General features: G+C 36.8%; 1 protein-coding gene across 27 annotated transcripts in view; it reads left to right on the top strand.

The window, feature by feature from the left end:
• The window catches only part of Nrxn1 (neurexin 1), a 1158653-nt gene that overhangs the window by 557527 nt on the left and 585146 nt on the right, over positions 1-15980 (top strand). For all 27 annotated transcript variants that reach the window (XM_052186621.1, XM_052186620.1, XM_052186611.1 and 24 more), the window contains 3 exons: positions 3858-3980; positions 11010-11391; positions 12419-12609. In XM_052186621.1, the coding sequence (XP_052042581.1) occupies positions 3858-3980; positions 11010-11391; positions 12419-12609 (696 nt within the window). The remainder of the gene's footprint in view (positions 1-3857; positions 3981-11009; positions 11392-12418; positions 12610-15980) is intronic.

Here is a 15980-nt window from a genome sequence, read left to right as displayed (position 1 = left end):
GGGATGACATTTGGTTGCTTTGGTTATCAACCTCTTTATCTGTAGATAGTTCTGCGAGCTTCTATTCCCCTTCTTCATATTTCTGCTCCTAAAACTCTTTGAAATAACAGCTATAAAGCTAAATTCTGATACAAGCATGCAAATTGTTTTGCTGAAGACTGTACTTCATTTACTCTTTCAGAATTCCCAGGAAGTATTTTCTATAGAAAGGATGTTTTACTGAAGATGGAAGATCTTTAATCAATCTTAATTTTATTCTCTATTGCCTTTATAACGTCTTTCTACTAGATTTGATTCTTCATAATTTGTTCTTAAAATGACATCTATGGCTTAAATAGCAGGTCACAATAAAAACAAATGACAAAATTGCATATGAGTCTATTTTATACATAAAGGAAATACTATGTTGTACTTTCTTAAAAGGTTGTGTCTATCCAACTCAAGCTATTGCAACAAAACATTGTAGCAAGGGTAATTTATCCTCATCTCTTTGGAAGTCCTAGACAGTTCTGGTCTCCAGTCAGGGCTCCTTCCTGGGGTGCATAAAGCTGACTTCCCCCAGCATCCACACATGCACAAACAAGTCCTCCTTCTCTTCCTTTTTTTTTGTAAGCAAACTCTTTCTACCTGGGTATTCCTTATCTCTCTTAGGATACCCAGACAGCATTTTCTGTAGACTAAACTTTAAAAAAAAAAAAAGGAAAGAAAGAAAAACAAAGATAGATGTCACACCATGTGTTGTCTTCTAAACCTATTTACTTCTTCACCCCACATTTTAATATATCATCATATTGGATGTTTGCAACTCAACATAAGAGTTTGGGATTGAAAAATGCTTGGCCCCCATACATAATTATGTTAACATAATTTAGACATGTTTGGGTATCTTCAAAGGACAAAATAACTTTCATTGGAATTCAGGTGATTAACATCTTGAGTGGCCATAATTTTACTATTAAAAGTTTGTCAAGAGATCAACAGCTTGCCATTCACAATATCACCCATTTAAACACCTTTAACAATTTCATGCACTTTTAATTATCTAAGAAATGTGAGGAACTTAAATGAGAGAGCTCAGCTAGGAAGTCCTTGATTTATGGATGGGGATTGAGAAGACTGGAAGTTAAATTTTAGAAAATTACTAATTGTAGTATAGATTTGACCTTCCTTGATGGACCCCCTACATTTGTCATTTGTAGCATCAATTTTACCTTCCCCATGTGGTGAATGTGCTGTTCAAAGATTCTCATTGACTTTGGCCTATATACCGGGTGTAGAGGTTGTCCTAACAGTGTGTTTATTCTGTAGAAGAAACTCAAAGTCAAGGACAATCTTATCCCCACATTCTTCAATTGGCAACATGGTGGGGGCACTAGAAGTCAATTTGCTAACAGAAGGTCTCATTGCTATGCCGGCAAGCTCCATAATGCAAGTAAATTTATTCTGGTTTGGAGTAGACAGACCAAGGAACGTGTTCAGCTCGACTGCTTTTTAAGCCACGTGGCCTTGGAATCAGATGAAGAGGAACACATGGCACCCAGCATGCACTCACTGGCCTCATCTCTGCAGAAGCAAATCAAGGGCTGATGACCACAATTCAGGACTCTCGGCCGGTGCACTTCTCAGTACATCTCATGCTAAGTGAGCACCCTCTTTGGGAAATGAAACTACCAAGTGCATTTTTAAGAGCCTTGTCTTCTAAAATCAATCTGCTCACATTTTTAATAATGCAAGAAAGAAGTTTGAAGTTGGCCCACAGAGATTTCTGTGAACCAAAGGTTTATTTTTAATTGGATTTTGTGTCTGTTGTTATGGAAATCGCTGTTTCATAGATTAAGCATTATGATTTTCTGCAAGATCAAGTCAAGAATGGGGGCAGAGGATGAGCTGATTCTTATGCTTCTTTTTCTTGAGAAAACATATTTAAAATTAAAAGAACAGGAGGAACCACTTCAGAAGCATATGTTTCTAAGAAAAAATTCCCTTTCTAAAAATAGCTTTTAAAATGACATATTCTCTTCTCAAAGATCAAAACTAAGCATGAGCTAGGTTGCCAGTAGGACACAAAGCTGCTGTGACATTATTAAACATACCTTTCTTCACTGTCTAAATTCTAAAGAGCTTTGATTCTAAAGAGCTTTTTTTCCTGGGATTTGCTTCCCACATTTGGTCTTCCTGCGGTTTTGTAGATGCTGAACTCCCAGGCTTCCACTAGTTGTTCAGTGATCAATTCCTGATAATTTTTCTTTACAGAATAGTTTTTACTCATGTACCAGGATGTGTATTTTAAGTCCTGTATAGAAAAACAAAGAGATGGTTTCTAAATCTTAATGATGACTGATACTAGGTAAAGAATTGAGGCTATTCCCTTGAAAAAAAACCTGTATTATATTTTTGTCTCCCTTTAAGCCCCAAAGGCATAGTAACCAAGGAAGACAAGACTTACCTGGATAGGCAGTAGTACCATAAAGATGAAATTGGAGGCCATATGTCTAGTCTGTGGTTGGCATAGCAATGACCTCATGTAAGTGGCCTTCTGAGAATTTTTCCCCTTGGTTTCTCTTCTTTCTTTCTTTCTCTGCACATATTTTCACACTCTTATTTGTTGTCTTATGATCCCCTATATTAAGTGGTTTGACTTTAGCATTTGGTGACGAAAACTGTGGGAAGACATTTCTGGCCCTCTACCAGTAGCAAGTCAGGAAAGCAAATGCTCTCAGGTCCTTCCCTGTATTAATGCTCCTGCAAGTTATATTGCTTTAAAAAGGGAAAATCCGTCAAGCAAAATAATGCAAGTTTAACATCATATTTTTCTAAATAAGCCATCACATTAAATACTTCTATTTAAATTATTATATGTAATAATTTTATTAAAATTACAATGACATCAACATTTTCCTTGTTTTTAAGTTATACACAGACGTAGTCCCACTTGCTTGCCTTAGTAATTTTCATTAAACATGTTCCATTTAAATTCGGTGCATACATGCTTTGGAAGTTTCTTTATTGACTACACTCTGCCTCCTTTCTCTTGGCCTTTGTTGTTTATCTCTGTTAGCTAACATCACCCCTACCCCAGCCCCTAGTTTTTAACTGTCTGTATGTTCTCTACTTTTTCTTTACTTTTTCCAAGTCATTCTTCTTCTGATGTATTCAGAAACATCCCCGCCATACATCTAGATTTTCAACATACCATTTAGTTACTGGGATATTTCTTTAGACTTGGATTTTAGGCAGTCATGCTCATACATTTCAGGGGCTGACAAACCAAACCCAGGAACTTCTTGGAGATACACAACTGAAGATCTGAAGAGCAACCATCATACAGACCCACCCAGAGGTTCTTACCAGGGTGCAATTGCTTCTTTACCTAATCATCTAAATATGTGTGCTAGTGGCAAACGAAAGCTAATCCCTATACTATTAAGAAAAGTATCACTTCAAATATCTAAGAATCCTTTTAAAAGTTGTACATGCAAACTTGGGAAGGTATGCCATATTGACTGTGCCTATTTATGACAGCAGGTTAATTCTCTTGTCTTAAATCAATGCAAAAGGCTAAAAATTCTGTAATTGTCACACCTGAGTGTTTGTTAACTTGCCATTTTCCTTGCTTGCTATGACTCTCTTGGGCTTGAAAACTGGCCCAGCTTTTCCTCTCCTCTCCTCTCCTCTCCTCTCCTCTTCTCTTTTTCTGTCTCTCTTTCCCTTCTCCTCCTCCTCTCTTTCTCCCACTCTCATTTCTTTCTCCTGCCTTGCTTCCCCATTTTCTTTTTCTCTTTCTTCACACTTTCTGTAAGGCTCATTTACTTGTGTGATTCTGATTGTCCATAATGACTGTTTGGCATATTCTACAGGCAAAGGCCCTGAGACCCTTTTTGCTGGCTATAACCTCAATGATAATGAGTGGCACACAGTGCGTGTGGTTCGGCGAGGAAAAAGTTTAAAGCTAACTGTGGATGATCAACAAGCCATGACAGGTAAATGCTTTGATTCCTGTTTCCTTTTTAATCGTAGTTGTCATCGTCATCATCATCATCATCGTTGTCATCATCATCATCATCCTCCTTATCATCAATGTTATATTTCTTTTTTATTTTAATTTTTGAGAAGTTTATGCATGGGTAGTGTGTTTATATCATTTCTATCGTCTTACCTCCAGTTTCTCCCATCCCACACTGTCTTAGGTATGGTTTCTGTTCTGTTGATAAACCAAAAGCGAATACACTTAGGCTTCCATACCTATTCGTCATTGAAAAAAGTCAGGATAGGAATTCAAACAGGAAGCTAAGGGCAGAAACTGAAGCAGAAGCAAAGAAACAGGGCTGCTTTGTTTTGGTTTTTATTTTGTGTTTGTTTGTTTGCTTGTTTTGTTTTATGCTTGTGACCTTTTCTGATATGGTTCTCTCAGCCTGCTTTCTTACCCCACCCTGAACCACCTGGGCGGTGGCACCTCCCACAGTAAACTGGCCCCGCCCACATCAGTCATCAGGCATGCATTGCAGGCCAGTCCAGGGGTGAATCTGGCAGGGGCGCTTTCTTAATTGAAGTTCAGTCTACCAAAATGACTCTAGCTTGGGTCAAATTGATATAAAAGTGGCCAGCTCACCAACACCCTTCTCAGACTCTCTTCTATAATTATTATTGTTTATGCACATATATATGTACATATGAATACAATCTATTGGACTCACCTGATCAACAACCACAGTTTTTTGTTTGTTTTTTTTTAAGATAGTCTGTGGCTCTTGTCGAGGGCAGGACATTATCACCCACGTAGCACTGGTTTATTTAAGCTCTTCATATCTGATTATAGATACACTTAAGTGTACTATTTCTAATTTTAAGTTTCAGAAGCTTTCTCAAACCCAAACTAGTATATGATATGATGGTTTTATCCAGCACATTTCCCCTCCAATTTGGCTACCAACATTTGCATTTAATAGGTAGCCTATTAAATATTCCTCCAAGTTGAACATAATGTGCCACGCCATTTTTCTTGTCTATTTAGGAAATTATACTATATTTTAATTTTGTGGCTTGGTGGCTATCTTTGCTTCATAAAATATTGAAGTCATTTTAGATACAGGTTTATCTTCACTCCCTTTGTTTCTAATGCATTTTGTTGATGACCAGGAGAAAATTCCATTTTTTCTTCTTTATTCCTTGTTTGAGACTATCATGAGTTTTTTGTTTTTGTTTTTGTTTTGTTTTTTGTTTGTTTTTTGTCACTTAGCTTGTTAATTGAATGCTAGCATTCATAATATCAAGTTCTCTTCTAGATTTATGGTCTTAATCCAAGGGTTATAACCCAAAGCTTTAGCAACCTTTGTCCTTGACACTTAGGGAACTCAAAGGGAGAGGAGTCTCCACACCTCCATCATTGGGAACTAACTAACCCGCACAGCTCCTTTATCTTTTGTAGAGAAAGCACTCAAATGATTATGTTAGCAAAAAGAACTGAACGGTCTTTGTGTACCCAGGACTTGTCTCTTTCATATTAAATTCCAAAGGGCTTTCCTGGCTGAGCAAAGAGAAACTTACTCAATGTCAATATGACATGTGTAAGGTTATAAATTTTGGAGAAATTATTCTTTAAGGAAGTGAACCAAGAGTTCACAGAGCTGTCATTGTCATATATTTCATCGGCATTTGTGAGTATCTAGCTTCTTTTCCCCTGTGTGTTGGACTTGTGGGAAGAACCCCGAAGTGGAGAGGAGCCTGGCTTTTGTTTCCCTTAAAATATCTGCAGGAGGCACTGTTGCACCAGACACGGGTGTTTGGAAACTTCTTCATGTGGGCTCTTTTCCTTCTCTTTGTGTTGAACAACTCTGATGTGATCGTTTTATTATATTTTATTATTATCCTTCAGAAAGCTGCTCTTCTTTAGTGAGAGAACTAAAGAAAGTAGAATTTGGATGGGGTGCAGAAAGAGCTGGCAGTAGAGGAAGGGGAAACTGAAATCAAGATATATTATGTGAGAAATGAATCTATTTTCAATAAAAGGAAAAATAAATAAAAGTATGCAAAAGAGAAATAGTATGTGATAAATGTAATACAATCGCCATTCATAGAAGGCTCAGAAATAGCCACCTAAGGCAGAGTGTCTGCTGGGTGTCAAATGGTTTTAGTTAAGGTCAATTCTTGGAAGAGAAAGGAATTTTTAACATTAGTTGTGGAAGCAACTGGGTGCTATCCAGAAGATTTAAAGTCATGGTCTTGAATTGTAGAAGTCAAGGGCAATATATGCCAAAATCATGCAGAATATTGTTCTGTCTGGGTCTCTTTTATCCCTAAAGATGACAAAACAGAGGCTCAAAGCAAGGTAGGTTATCTTTAACTGAAATGCCATTATTATAAGAGCCGGGAAGAATGTCTAAGGTTTTCCCTCCCTTCATTTTATTTTTATCATTAGGTTAGTTTAGGTTACTTTTAATTTTTATTTTACTTTAAATTAAAATATAAATAACTTAATTTACACTTTCTCCCTCCAACCTCTCCTGTATCTCCCACTTCCTTTAAAATTCATGCACTGTGGAGAGATAGTTCTGTTTACTCTTCCAGAGGTCCTGAGTTAAATTTGCAGCAACCACAGAGTAGTGGCTCACAACCATCTACACTGGGAACTTATGCCCTCCTCTGGCATGCAGGTGTACATGAAGATAGAGCAATCATGATTTTGATATATATGTGTGTATACATATATCATATACATATATTTTGATATATATATCAAAATAAAATGTATGCCCTCTTTTAAATATATATATATCATTATAAACAGTGATCTAAGGATATATAATACATACATATGAATACCATATATAAGCATAAATACATAAGCATAAATAGAACTTAATGAGTCCGTTAATCATAGCATGTATGTATGTGTTTAGAGCTAACCACTTAGTATTGAATCACTCATTAGAATCTTATTTCTGGGGAAGACTAATCCTATCTAAGCACTGGTTAATTGCTCTTTACCTAGTGGTGGGACACATCGAGAACGCCCTCATTCTCGTTGGCATGCCAACTTGTATCATTGTTTAGGTCTTGCTTATGCAGCCATATTGTTGTGATTTAATGGCTGCAGATTCCATGAAATATCTCCTTACCCTTCTGCAATCGTCCCTGAGCCTTATGTATAGGGGTTGTGTGGTAATATGTGCTCAGTTCTTACTAGGTATCTTTGTTATATGATCTTCTGAGCAGTTATAAATTAGAAGTATCTAGAAAAGTGTATCTATACCCACATATATGCATAAATGTACATGCATGCATACATATTAAATGTATGTGTACACAAACATGCACATAGACATGTTTTAGAAAATGTGAGTTGACATTGCTGTTGCTGTGCCTGCAGAACTGTCTCCTGATTTTCCTTATTTCATGCCCATGCATTTTCCTTTAAGGTGAAATTTCTGGCTACCATTTATTTATTTATTTATTTATTTATTTATTTATTTATTTATTCAATCTGATAATGTATCTAAAATTCTTTTGGAATTGCTTTATTGCTGTAATCAATAAATGATTTGGATTATTTGCTTCTGTTCTCCTTCCTGGATTTATTTCTTTATGTTGTTGTTATTGTAGATCTCAAGAACCCAATACTTGACCATAATAAGAATTCAACCATGATTTACATAGTATTAAAAGATTCCCTGATTCAGCATGAGAACTTGGGGCTGATGATTAGATATAAAATGATATATTTTTAAAGAGTTTGGTGGCCATTTGAAGCCATCACAAATCAGAAAAGTAAATGGGAGTTTTATTAAAGAGCGTGTTATAAACAGAAATAATTTTAAGGAGTAAAGTACTAGAGACCTTTTGTATAAGGTTCGGTAGCTTTTCAACATAGTAAAGAAGTAATAACTCTATTCCATTTTTTTCCAAGTTACCCAGATTTATCTCCTCTACTACTTAGCCTTCTCAAGGTGAAATCCTTGATAGTTGGGCTCAGGGAGAATGGGATTAGATAGTCTGAGTTGCGATTTTTCCATTGCTAAAAGAAGTCATCTCTGGCCCCTTGCATTTTTTCTTGGCTGGGAGAAATGCAAATTGAAAGCCCAGTGTTAGCTGTGGGATAACCTTCCTTTACGTTGTTGATCACAGGTGTTCCAAAGAGTACCTAAATCAATACAGGCTGTTACCATTATTCTTGGTTGCCTACCCAAACTTGATTTCAAGACCCTTTAGCTGTAGACCCCACACATTTTGGATACAGGACTTTGAGGAATCCATATGGAACTGACCTGTAGTCTCCCTGAAGTCTAGCTCTTACCATCTTAGAATGATTACGTGAGCTGCCAAGAGAGAAAAGCAATCAATAGTCCCGCCTACCAGTGAAACATGCAAGCCACAAGAGTGACAGCAACTCTATTCCTATTTGTTGAACATGGAAAGTATATACTTTTTTGTTCTTAAGAATGCCTTAAATTTTTCTTAATTAATGAGGCTAGTAATTTATGTAGAAAGGGTCAAAGATGGAGTGTGTCTTAGAAGAGAAGGGATTGCACAAGCTCAGAAGTCTCCTAAAATTAAGAGTCATTGGGTTTCATTTCATTACTTCTTATAAATATCCTGTGATTGTGTGCTGTGTGTGCATGTTGTTGTGTGACCTCACTGAATGTAAGAAACCCTGTATGCACTAACTCAAACCTGTGAGCCAAGATTTATCATGTTCCTTTTTGAAATCATTCCCACATCATTAGTAAATCTTTCAAAATGTATCTACAAAATTTTTGAGATTCTTTTACCGTTATATACATGTGTGTGTGTGTGTGTGTGTGTGTGTGTGTGTGTGTGTGTGATGTCCTCTGCCTATTTAATCCTCCTAACATCTGATAATCAGTACCCTTCTGATCTTGTATGAGCCACAAACCTCACTCGCTCATGGTTTTAACTCATTTAATAAAAATTTTGTTCATCTTTAGAATTGGGGTAAACTAATTTACAACCCAGATTTTTGCTACTGTAAAAATATTAAAAGTCAACATCATCAACACTGAAGCCTCAATGATTTTAAGTCTTTTTACATTCCCTATACAGCTTATTAATTCAATGCTGTTGATGGCTATAGAGCTTTGAGATTGAAAATTATTAGCGATTAATTTTGTTGTTACCCTCTTTAGTAACAGAGCAGTATTAAGGACATTGAACAAAAACTGAAGAACAAAAGCAAAATAATGTTATATGAAAATTCAGAATTGCTAAGAAAGTAATAGTATCTTACTCAAGTAACATAACCAGAGGTGTCATAGTATGTGGATGAGAAGATAGTCGTCTTCAGTAACATATGGGTTTACTTCTCTCTGTGTAGAGAAGAAATAAAACCAAACCAATGACTAAAAAGAAAACATAACAAAGAGAGCTGAGGAGCCATCTTGGAGAAAGAATGATTCTCAAAGAGTAAGAATTAAGCATAAATCAAGACAGTTCTTTTGTGCTAATGAATTTGAAATCATTAAAGTCAATTGATAACATAAACACTTTTCTTATATAACCAGTATGTCTGTTATATTTTATTTACATCACTGTTTTTTGCTACTATCTAGCATCTTTGCTGTTTTTATTAACCAAATGAAAGCTCGTCAGAGTGTTAGTGGGAGCCAATATTCATTAAGCTTAGAAAAATGGTTCAATGCCTTTTCTCATGGCCTGATTCTGATATTGGCTATAATTAAGGTTTTCATTAATATCATGGATGATAGCATAGGATGAGCTTAATAAATTTTCCAATTATGCCAAATTGAATAGGGAAACTAGCCAAGAACTGGGTTGGAAGGACTTGATTGCAGTTTAAGTGACCTTTGTGAGTTGCAACAGAAGGTGAGGTGCACATAATTTCATGGGGAATAAGAGTTTGGAAATGATCCACAAGAAAGAAATAATTTTCATGGATTATGTATTTTACAACTCAGAAACAAAGTTCTTAAATTTGTATTTTATTGTGAAGTTATAGGAAGATAGGTCCATTGCTCCAAATGTAAATATGGCATTAGTTTGACTGTTAATGGGACTGACAGAGTGATCTGGTGAGAGAGGAGAGGTGGGAGTGGATTGAGAAGTCATTGAGTAAAGTTGCAACCTCATATTTCACTAGGATGTTTGAGATGGTCTCCTGTGGTTGTGTAGGCTCATGACACTTGTATTCTCCTCAGAATCGAGTGTGCATTGAATTAATGTACTGTGCTTAATTTGTTATTTAAAAATGAAAAATGTGAGAAACATGGTTCAGGCATAGAGATTATCTTGAAAGTAATTGGGAGAACAGTGCAAGGAGACAATCTGGGTATTCAAAAAGAAAGGGAAAATGCAAGGAGCATTTTGATTTCAAATACATCTTAATGGTTCATTATTACAAAAATGTTCAGTGGTTCTTTCCTATTTAGACAGGATATAGAACAATATGTAATAACATACTATTTAAGGAAGAAAATAAGAAAAACCTTACCTAAGTACAAAGCTAAAATTCATGGATTGCTGATGGATGTGCAGTTATTTAGAGCGATCTCTATCCGTATCCTTCCTTGCCTCCTTTCTCAACCTTCTTCCTTTTCTATTTCCTCCTTTATTTAACTTTTCATGAAAGTGATAACATGTTAATGACGGTTTTGTTGTTGCTGTGGTTATGTAAAGATAGAGGTTTTTTCATATAGCTCAGGCTGGCCCAGAATCAATATTGTAGCTCAAGCTGACTTCTAACACATAGTCCACTTCCCTTAACCCTTCAAGTCTCAAGACTACAGAAGAGCATCAACATACCCAGACATGAGGAAAATTTTTATTGTATCTAAAATTTACATGAGTATTAAAACCTGGCTAGGGAATTTTATTATATACGGTCACTTTACCATTAAATATCACCTAGATATTTTTGCTATATGTAACACCTATCAAGTAGGTTATCTGCTTTTTTATGCTTTGAAATAGACTGAAAATCTGCAGTTGGAAGTGCCTTTCAGATGCACAATATAGAAACGTATTTTCTTTTCTTTTAGGTCAAATGGCAGGTGATCACACAAGGCTGGAGTTTCATAACATAGAGACTGGCATCATCACAGAACGACGCTATCTTTCTTCTGTCCCCTCCAATTTCATTGGGCACCTGCAAAGCCTGACATTTAATGGAATGGCATACATAGACTTGTGCAAAAATGGTGATATAGATTACTGTGAACTCAATGCCAGGTTTGGATTCAGGAACATCATCGCGGATCCTGTCACCTTCAAGACCAAATCAAGCTATGTTGCCTTAGCTACATTGCAAGCCTACACTTCTATGCATCTATTTTTCCAATTCAAGACAACATCCCTAGATGGACTAATTCTATATAACAGTGGGGATGGAAATGACTTCATTGTGGTTGAATTAGTTAAAGGGTACGTATATGTCAATTCAATGAAAAAAGAAAAAATACTATATAAAATGAATATCAGTATCCAAATTCTACATGAAAGACAGTATGTTAATACAGTGATAGTCAGGAGGAGGACCTCAAGTTACTCAGTTTTTCATAACCTTTACAGGTATCTTCAGTAAATAGAGAAAAATGCAGTCGCGTTTATGTACAGTTATATATGTGAGAACAGGTCAGTTTTAGTTCATGATAGATCTCTTATGACTCTCATAATTCAAATGTGTATTTCATGTGTTTTGACACTAATTCTACACAAGTATTGGTAGGATACTATGTGCTCAAACAAATAGCTAAGTCAGTTTATCATATTAGTTATCTGATAAAATTTTAGTTAACCTAAGATTAATTGTGTGATGAATAGTTCAGAAAGAATAGTGTGTAAATAAAACATTCCAAAAGTGTAATGGCCAATAGACACATCTTCAGTAATTTGGATATTAATCCACCCAATGAATATTATTGTACACTTATATATAAACACACACACACAGAGAACACACACAGACACATAGACACACATACCACACATATTTATGCACATGCACACACATACACACACACACACACACACACACACACACACACACACACAACTTAGACCTTAACTTAGTCCAGGCTTATATAAAAATGCAACACAAAACCATGGCAGTTTCCTGGGATGATCATGGATACATATTTAGGGATCTTGATAAAATAGAAAGACAAATGGAGTAGGAAGTACACATTAGTGCATGGTGTTGACACTTGAGAACACACCTCCCATGAGAAGAATCACCATGCCATTGTGATTAACCAATTGGGAAGACAGAAGAAATGGGGAATTCCTAGTGACAGCAAGACTGTCTTCTTTTAGTTTGTCATGAGTCAACTCTGTCTTAAGACTCTAGAAGGATGAAATCACCCCAAATTGTCCATGTGTGATATCTTGTTTACCATCCTTGTTCATTCAGAAAGCAATGGCTTTTTTCTCCATTTCATTTTCTCTCTAGGTACTTACATTATGTGTTTGACTTGGGAAACGGTGCTAACCTCATCAAAGGGAGCTCAAACAAACCACTCAACGACAATCAGTGGCACAATGTGATGATTTCAAGGGACACCAGCAATCTCCACACAGTAAAGATCGACACGAAAATCACAACACAAATCACTGCGGGAGCCAGAAATTTAGACCTTAAGAGTAAGTACTGTCTAAGTCCTAGTACAAGCATCCCTCCTACATCTGGACATGAGCGAAGAAAAACCTTTGCTTAGGGCACATGCACGTGTCTTCTGATAAGCCTGACCAGACTTCCAATTTTTGCACATGATTAATAATACAATACACAAGTCTCTGTTCTTCCTTTAATGTGGCATGAACATATGTATTTTTAATAACAGTTCAAAAATGCAACACCTAAGAATGCATGCATGATTAAAAATTAAAAATGAGGAAAATGTGCTCATACTCTTGATATTGTTAGGAAAAGTAGGCACCTGGAAGTTTCTTGAGTCCCAATCCTTTTCTATCAATTTGGAGTTAATAGGACCAGATCCATATTGAACTTCTAGATCCTTTTAGTTTTATTCTCCTGTTTTGGTCAGGTTTCCTGGATGATTTCAGACATGTCAGAGACTTCAGCCATGTCTCTGAGCTTGGCTTATCCTGTGTAATCAGTGTTGGTTATATTTTCCTTACCACATCTCTAATACACACAAGCACACACACACACACACACACACACACACACACACGATTCTGTTACCTTTCACTCTATCTCTGTCATCTATATAATTATCTACCTGTCTGTCTGTTTGTCTATCTGTCTGTCCATTCGTTCATCCGTCTGTCTGTCCATCCATCTGTCTGTTCATCCATCTGTCTTTCTGTCTCTCTCTGTCTCTCTCTGTCTCTCTCTGTCTCTCTCTGTCTCTCTGTCTCTCTCTCTCTCTCTCTCTCTCTCTCTCTCTCTCTCTCTCTCTCTCACACACACACACACACACACACACACACACACACACATGAATGCTGCTTAGTAAGCTGTTGAGAAAGTCTTAGCTGACAATTTTTTCTTTATTGAGCCTTAAGTTTTCTAATGCTTAGAAGACAAGTTAACAATAGGATAAAATAACATTATATTCTTCTTGAATGATTCTATGACAGAACTGTAGCCAAATATCCTGTCATAATGAACAGGACAAAAAGCATTGGAGAAGGTGACATTGAGCTGTTAGTGTGAGGCTTGAATGTCTCATGGATGGAGTAGCTTTTAGAGGACAGAGGAGTAAACCCAGATTTAAGCACAGCTCTCTGTCTTCTCTCCTGCTTTGTTTTGGTGTGTGGCAAAGCCTCTCAGATATCATTACAAGCATATCTTACTTTAAAAATCTGCTGATTTATATTGATGAGGTACTGGAGAGTTACAGAAATGGAGAAGTAAAATCTAACAGTTGTTATTCAAGAGAAAAAAATCACCTTCTAAAGAAGCAGAAAGAAGAAAATGGTTTGCTTTATGTAATTGTGGTTCATATTTACAATGCTGGATCCTTATTAGTCACATATGAAATATGAAGTGATGTCATCTCCCTTCTTGAATAGGGAGCTCCTTGTAAAGTTGAGTGCTCTCTTCTGCAAACCTAAGAGGAGATTGAAAGGAATGCAGTTTAATAAACTTCTCATCTTCTCTGTCTTCTCTGAGACAGAAGTGAGTTAAGTATTTGATTATACTCAGAGGAGTACTTCATTTTGCATGGTGGACTCACAAGGCCATATCTAAGGAAAGGGGGAGACTGCAGTTCAATATACTGGCCAGGTCAACTACAAGCTAATGAAATGATGCATGGTTTACATCAGAGAGATGTCAGGACACATACATGATTGTCACTAGAGATCTCATAGGGCATACCAGAAATTCAAATGACTAGAAGCATTGCTTGAATGACTTAATAAGTATAGCCACAGTTTGTGATCATGAACAATGAAATTCCATGGGTTGTGTCTCTTCAGATGTTTGGAACAGCAATTCATAAAAGCACATATTTTCTTTTTGTTTATTAAAATGAATTTAAGCTTAATATTAGGCTGCAAGACAGTTCTTTCCAGGAAGAGTGTGTGCATTTACAAATCTTAGACACATTTTCTTAAAACATGGACTACTTTTAATACTGATTAAAAGAAAAGCACTTTCCATAATAAAAAAAATATTGAAACCATGAATTAATGATGTGAAGACTGGACAAAGTCAGAGTTTAAGTCTGAGATTCTTAATAAATGTTTTAAAGAACAGAAACTCAAGTTAAATCTGAGGTTAATCCCCAAGATGAGTAGTGTTGTGTGTTTGTTTTCATGTGTGTGTTTGTTTGTGTACACAGGCACATTCCTTGTGTGTGGCTGTGGGTTTGGACCCTAGAAAAGGGTGTTGGGTGCCACAGTCTCTCATTGGACCAGGAATCCCTAGCCACACTCCTGTTTTGCTCCTGCGTGTCTGCACTGATTTATAGGCATATGCATGGCCAGGAAGGCTGTTTGTGTGGATTCTGTGATTCTGACTGTGGGTCTCATGTGTGTGTTTGAGGCGCTCTTGCTTATAGATCTACCTCTTCAGGTTTGTTTGTTTGTTTGTTTGTTTCAATAATTATCCTGCTAAATCCTGTGAAGCCACTGTACTTTCAGACTTCTCAGACGAGGTCACAAAATGAGAACTTCTCTCTAAGACTAGGCTGAAGTTTCAGCTTATAAGTGGATGTGTGACTTTTAATAGGAACAGTAATCCCAAGAAACACTCTTGAGAGAGAACATACTGTAACATCCTGTCTGCGGGACTGCGGTGCTAGCCAGATGCTAGTTTCTGAGCGCTGACCTCTGCTGAGGATCCTGTCATCAAGTTGCTATCCCAAGGAAGACAGAGTCTGAGTGCTCACATGCAGGGCATGACAGGGAGGAAAACTATGGGCACTGAAACTGGCCTGATCATGAAGACTTTTTTGAGGAAGCCATATTTAAGCCATACAGGAAGCACAAGTGAAAACAACCAATGGCTGTTTTTCCTTCCCTCGTGGGCAACCACAGGAACTAAGGATGGGTTTGTGGATGTGAGGCATGCAGGGCTTCATGCCAGTCATGCAGGAAAGAGGAGAATCACTTTATCTGAGTCAGTGGGTTTATTTTCACTGACATTCACCGTCTGAGAATTAAATTAATTCTGATTTATCCACACCCCATAAGAATCTGTGAAGATCCTTATTTCTCTATGTGAGACCAGCCAGGTTAGCTACATTGCATGCCCGGTAATTCTTGAACTGGAGAAGAATTCCATGTTCTTCTCAAAGTAACTCACCAAGAATGCCCAGAAATTGTTAACAGGTGTCTAGTTAGAGGTCTTCACTACGTGCCATGCATTAGCATCCTGAAACAAGGCACAATTTATGTTATACAAACTTTAACTCACCTTTTAATTGGTTTGGGTCAGTCCTCATCTGAAGTCACTCAAGTCCTCATCTGAAGTTACATTACGATACCTAAAAGAAACACCAGAGGGCAGCATAGGGCCGTACACTGTTACAGGATGCTGA

The sequence above is a fragment of the Apodemus sylvaticus genome, chromosome 6 (assembly GCF_947179515.1).
Source record: "Apodemus sylvaticus chromosome 6, mApoSyl1.1, whole genome shotgun sequence".
NCBI lineage: Eukaryota > Metazoa > Chordata > Mammalia > Rodentia > Muridae > Apodemus > Apodemus sylvaticus.
The sequence above is the reverse complement of the archived record's forward strand: the minus strand, read 5'-3'. Positions and strand labels throughout refer to the sequence as shown.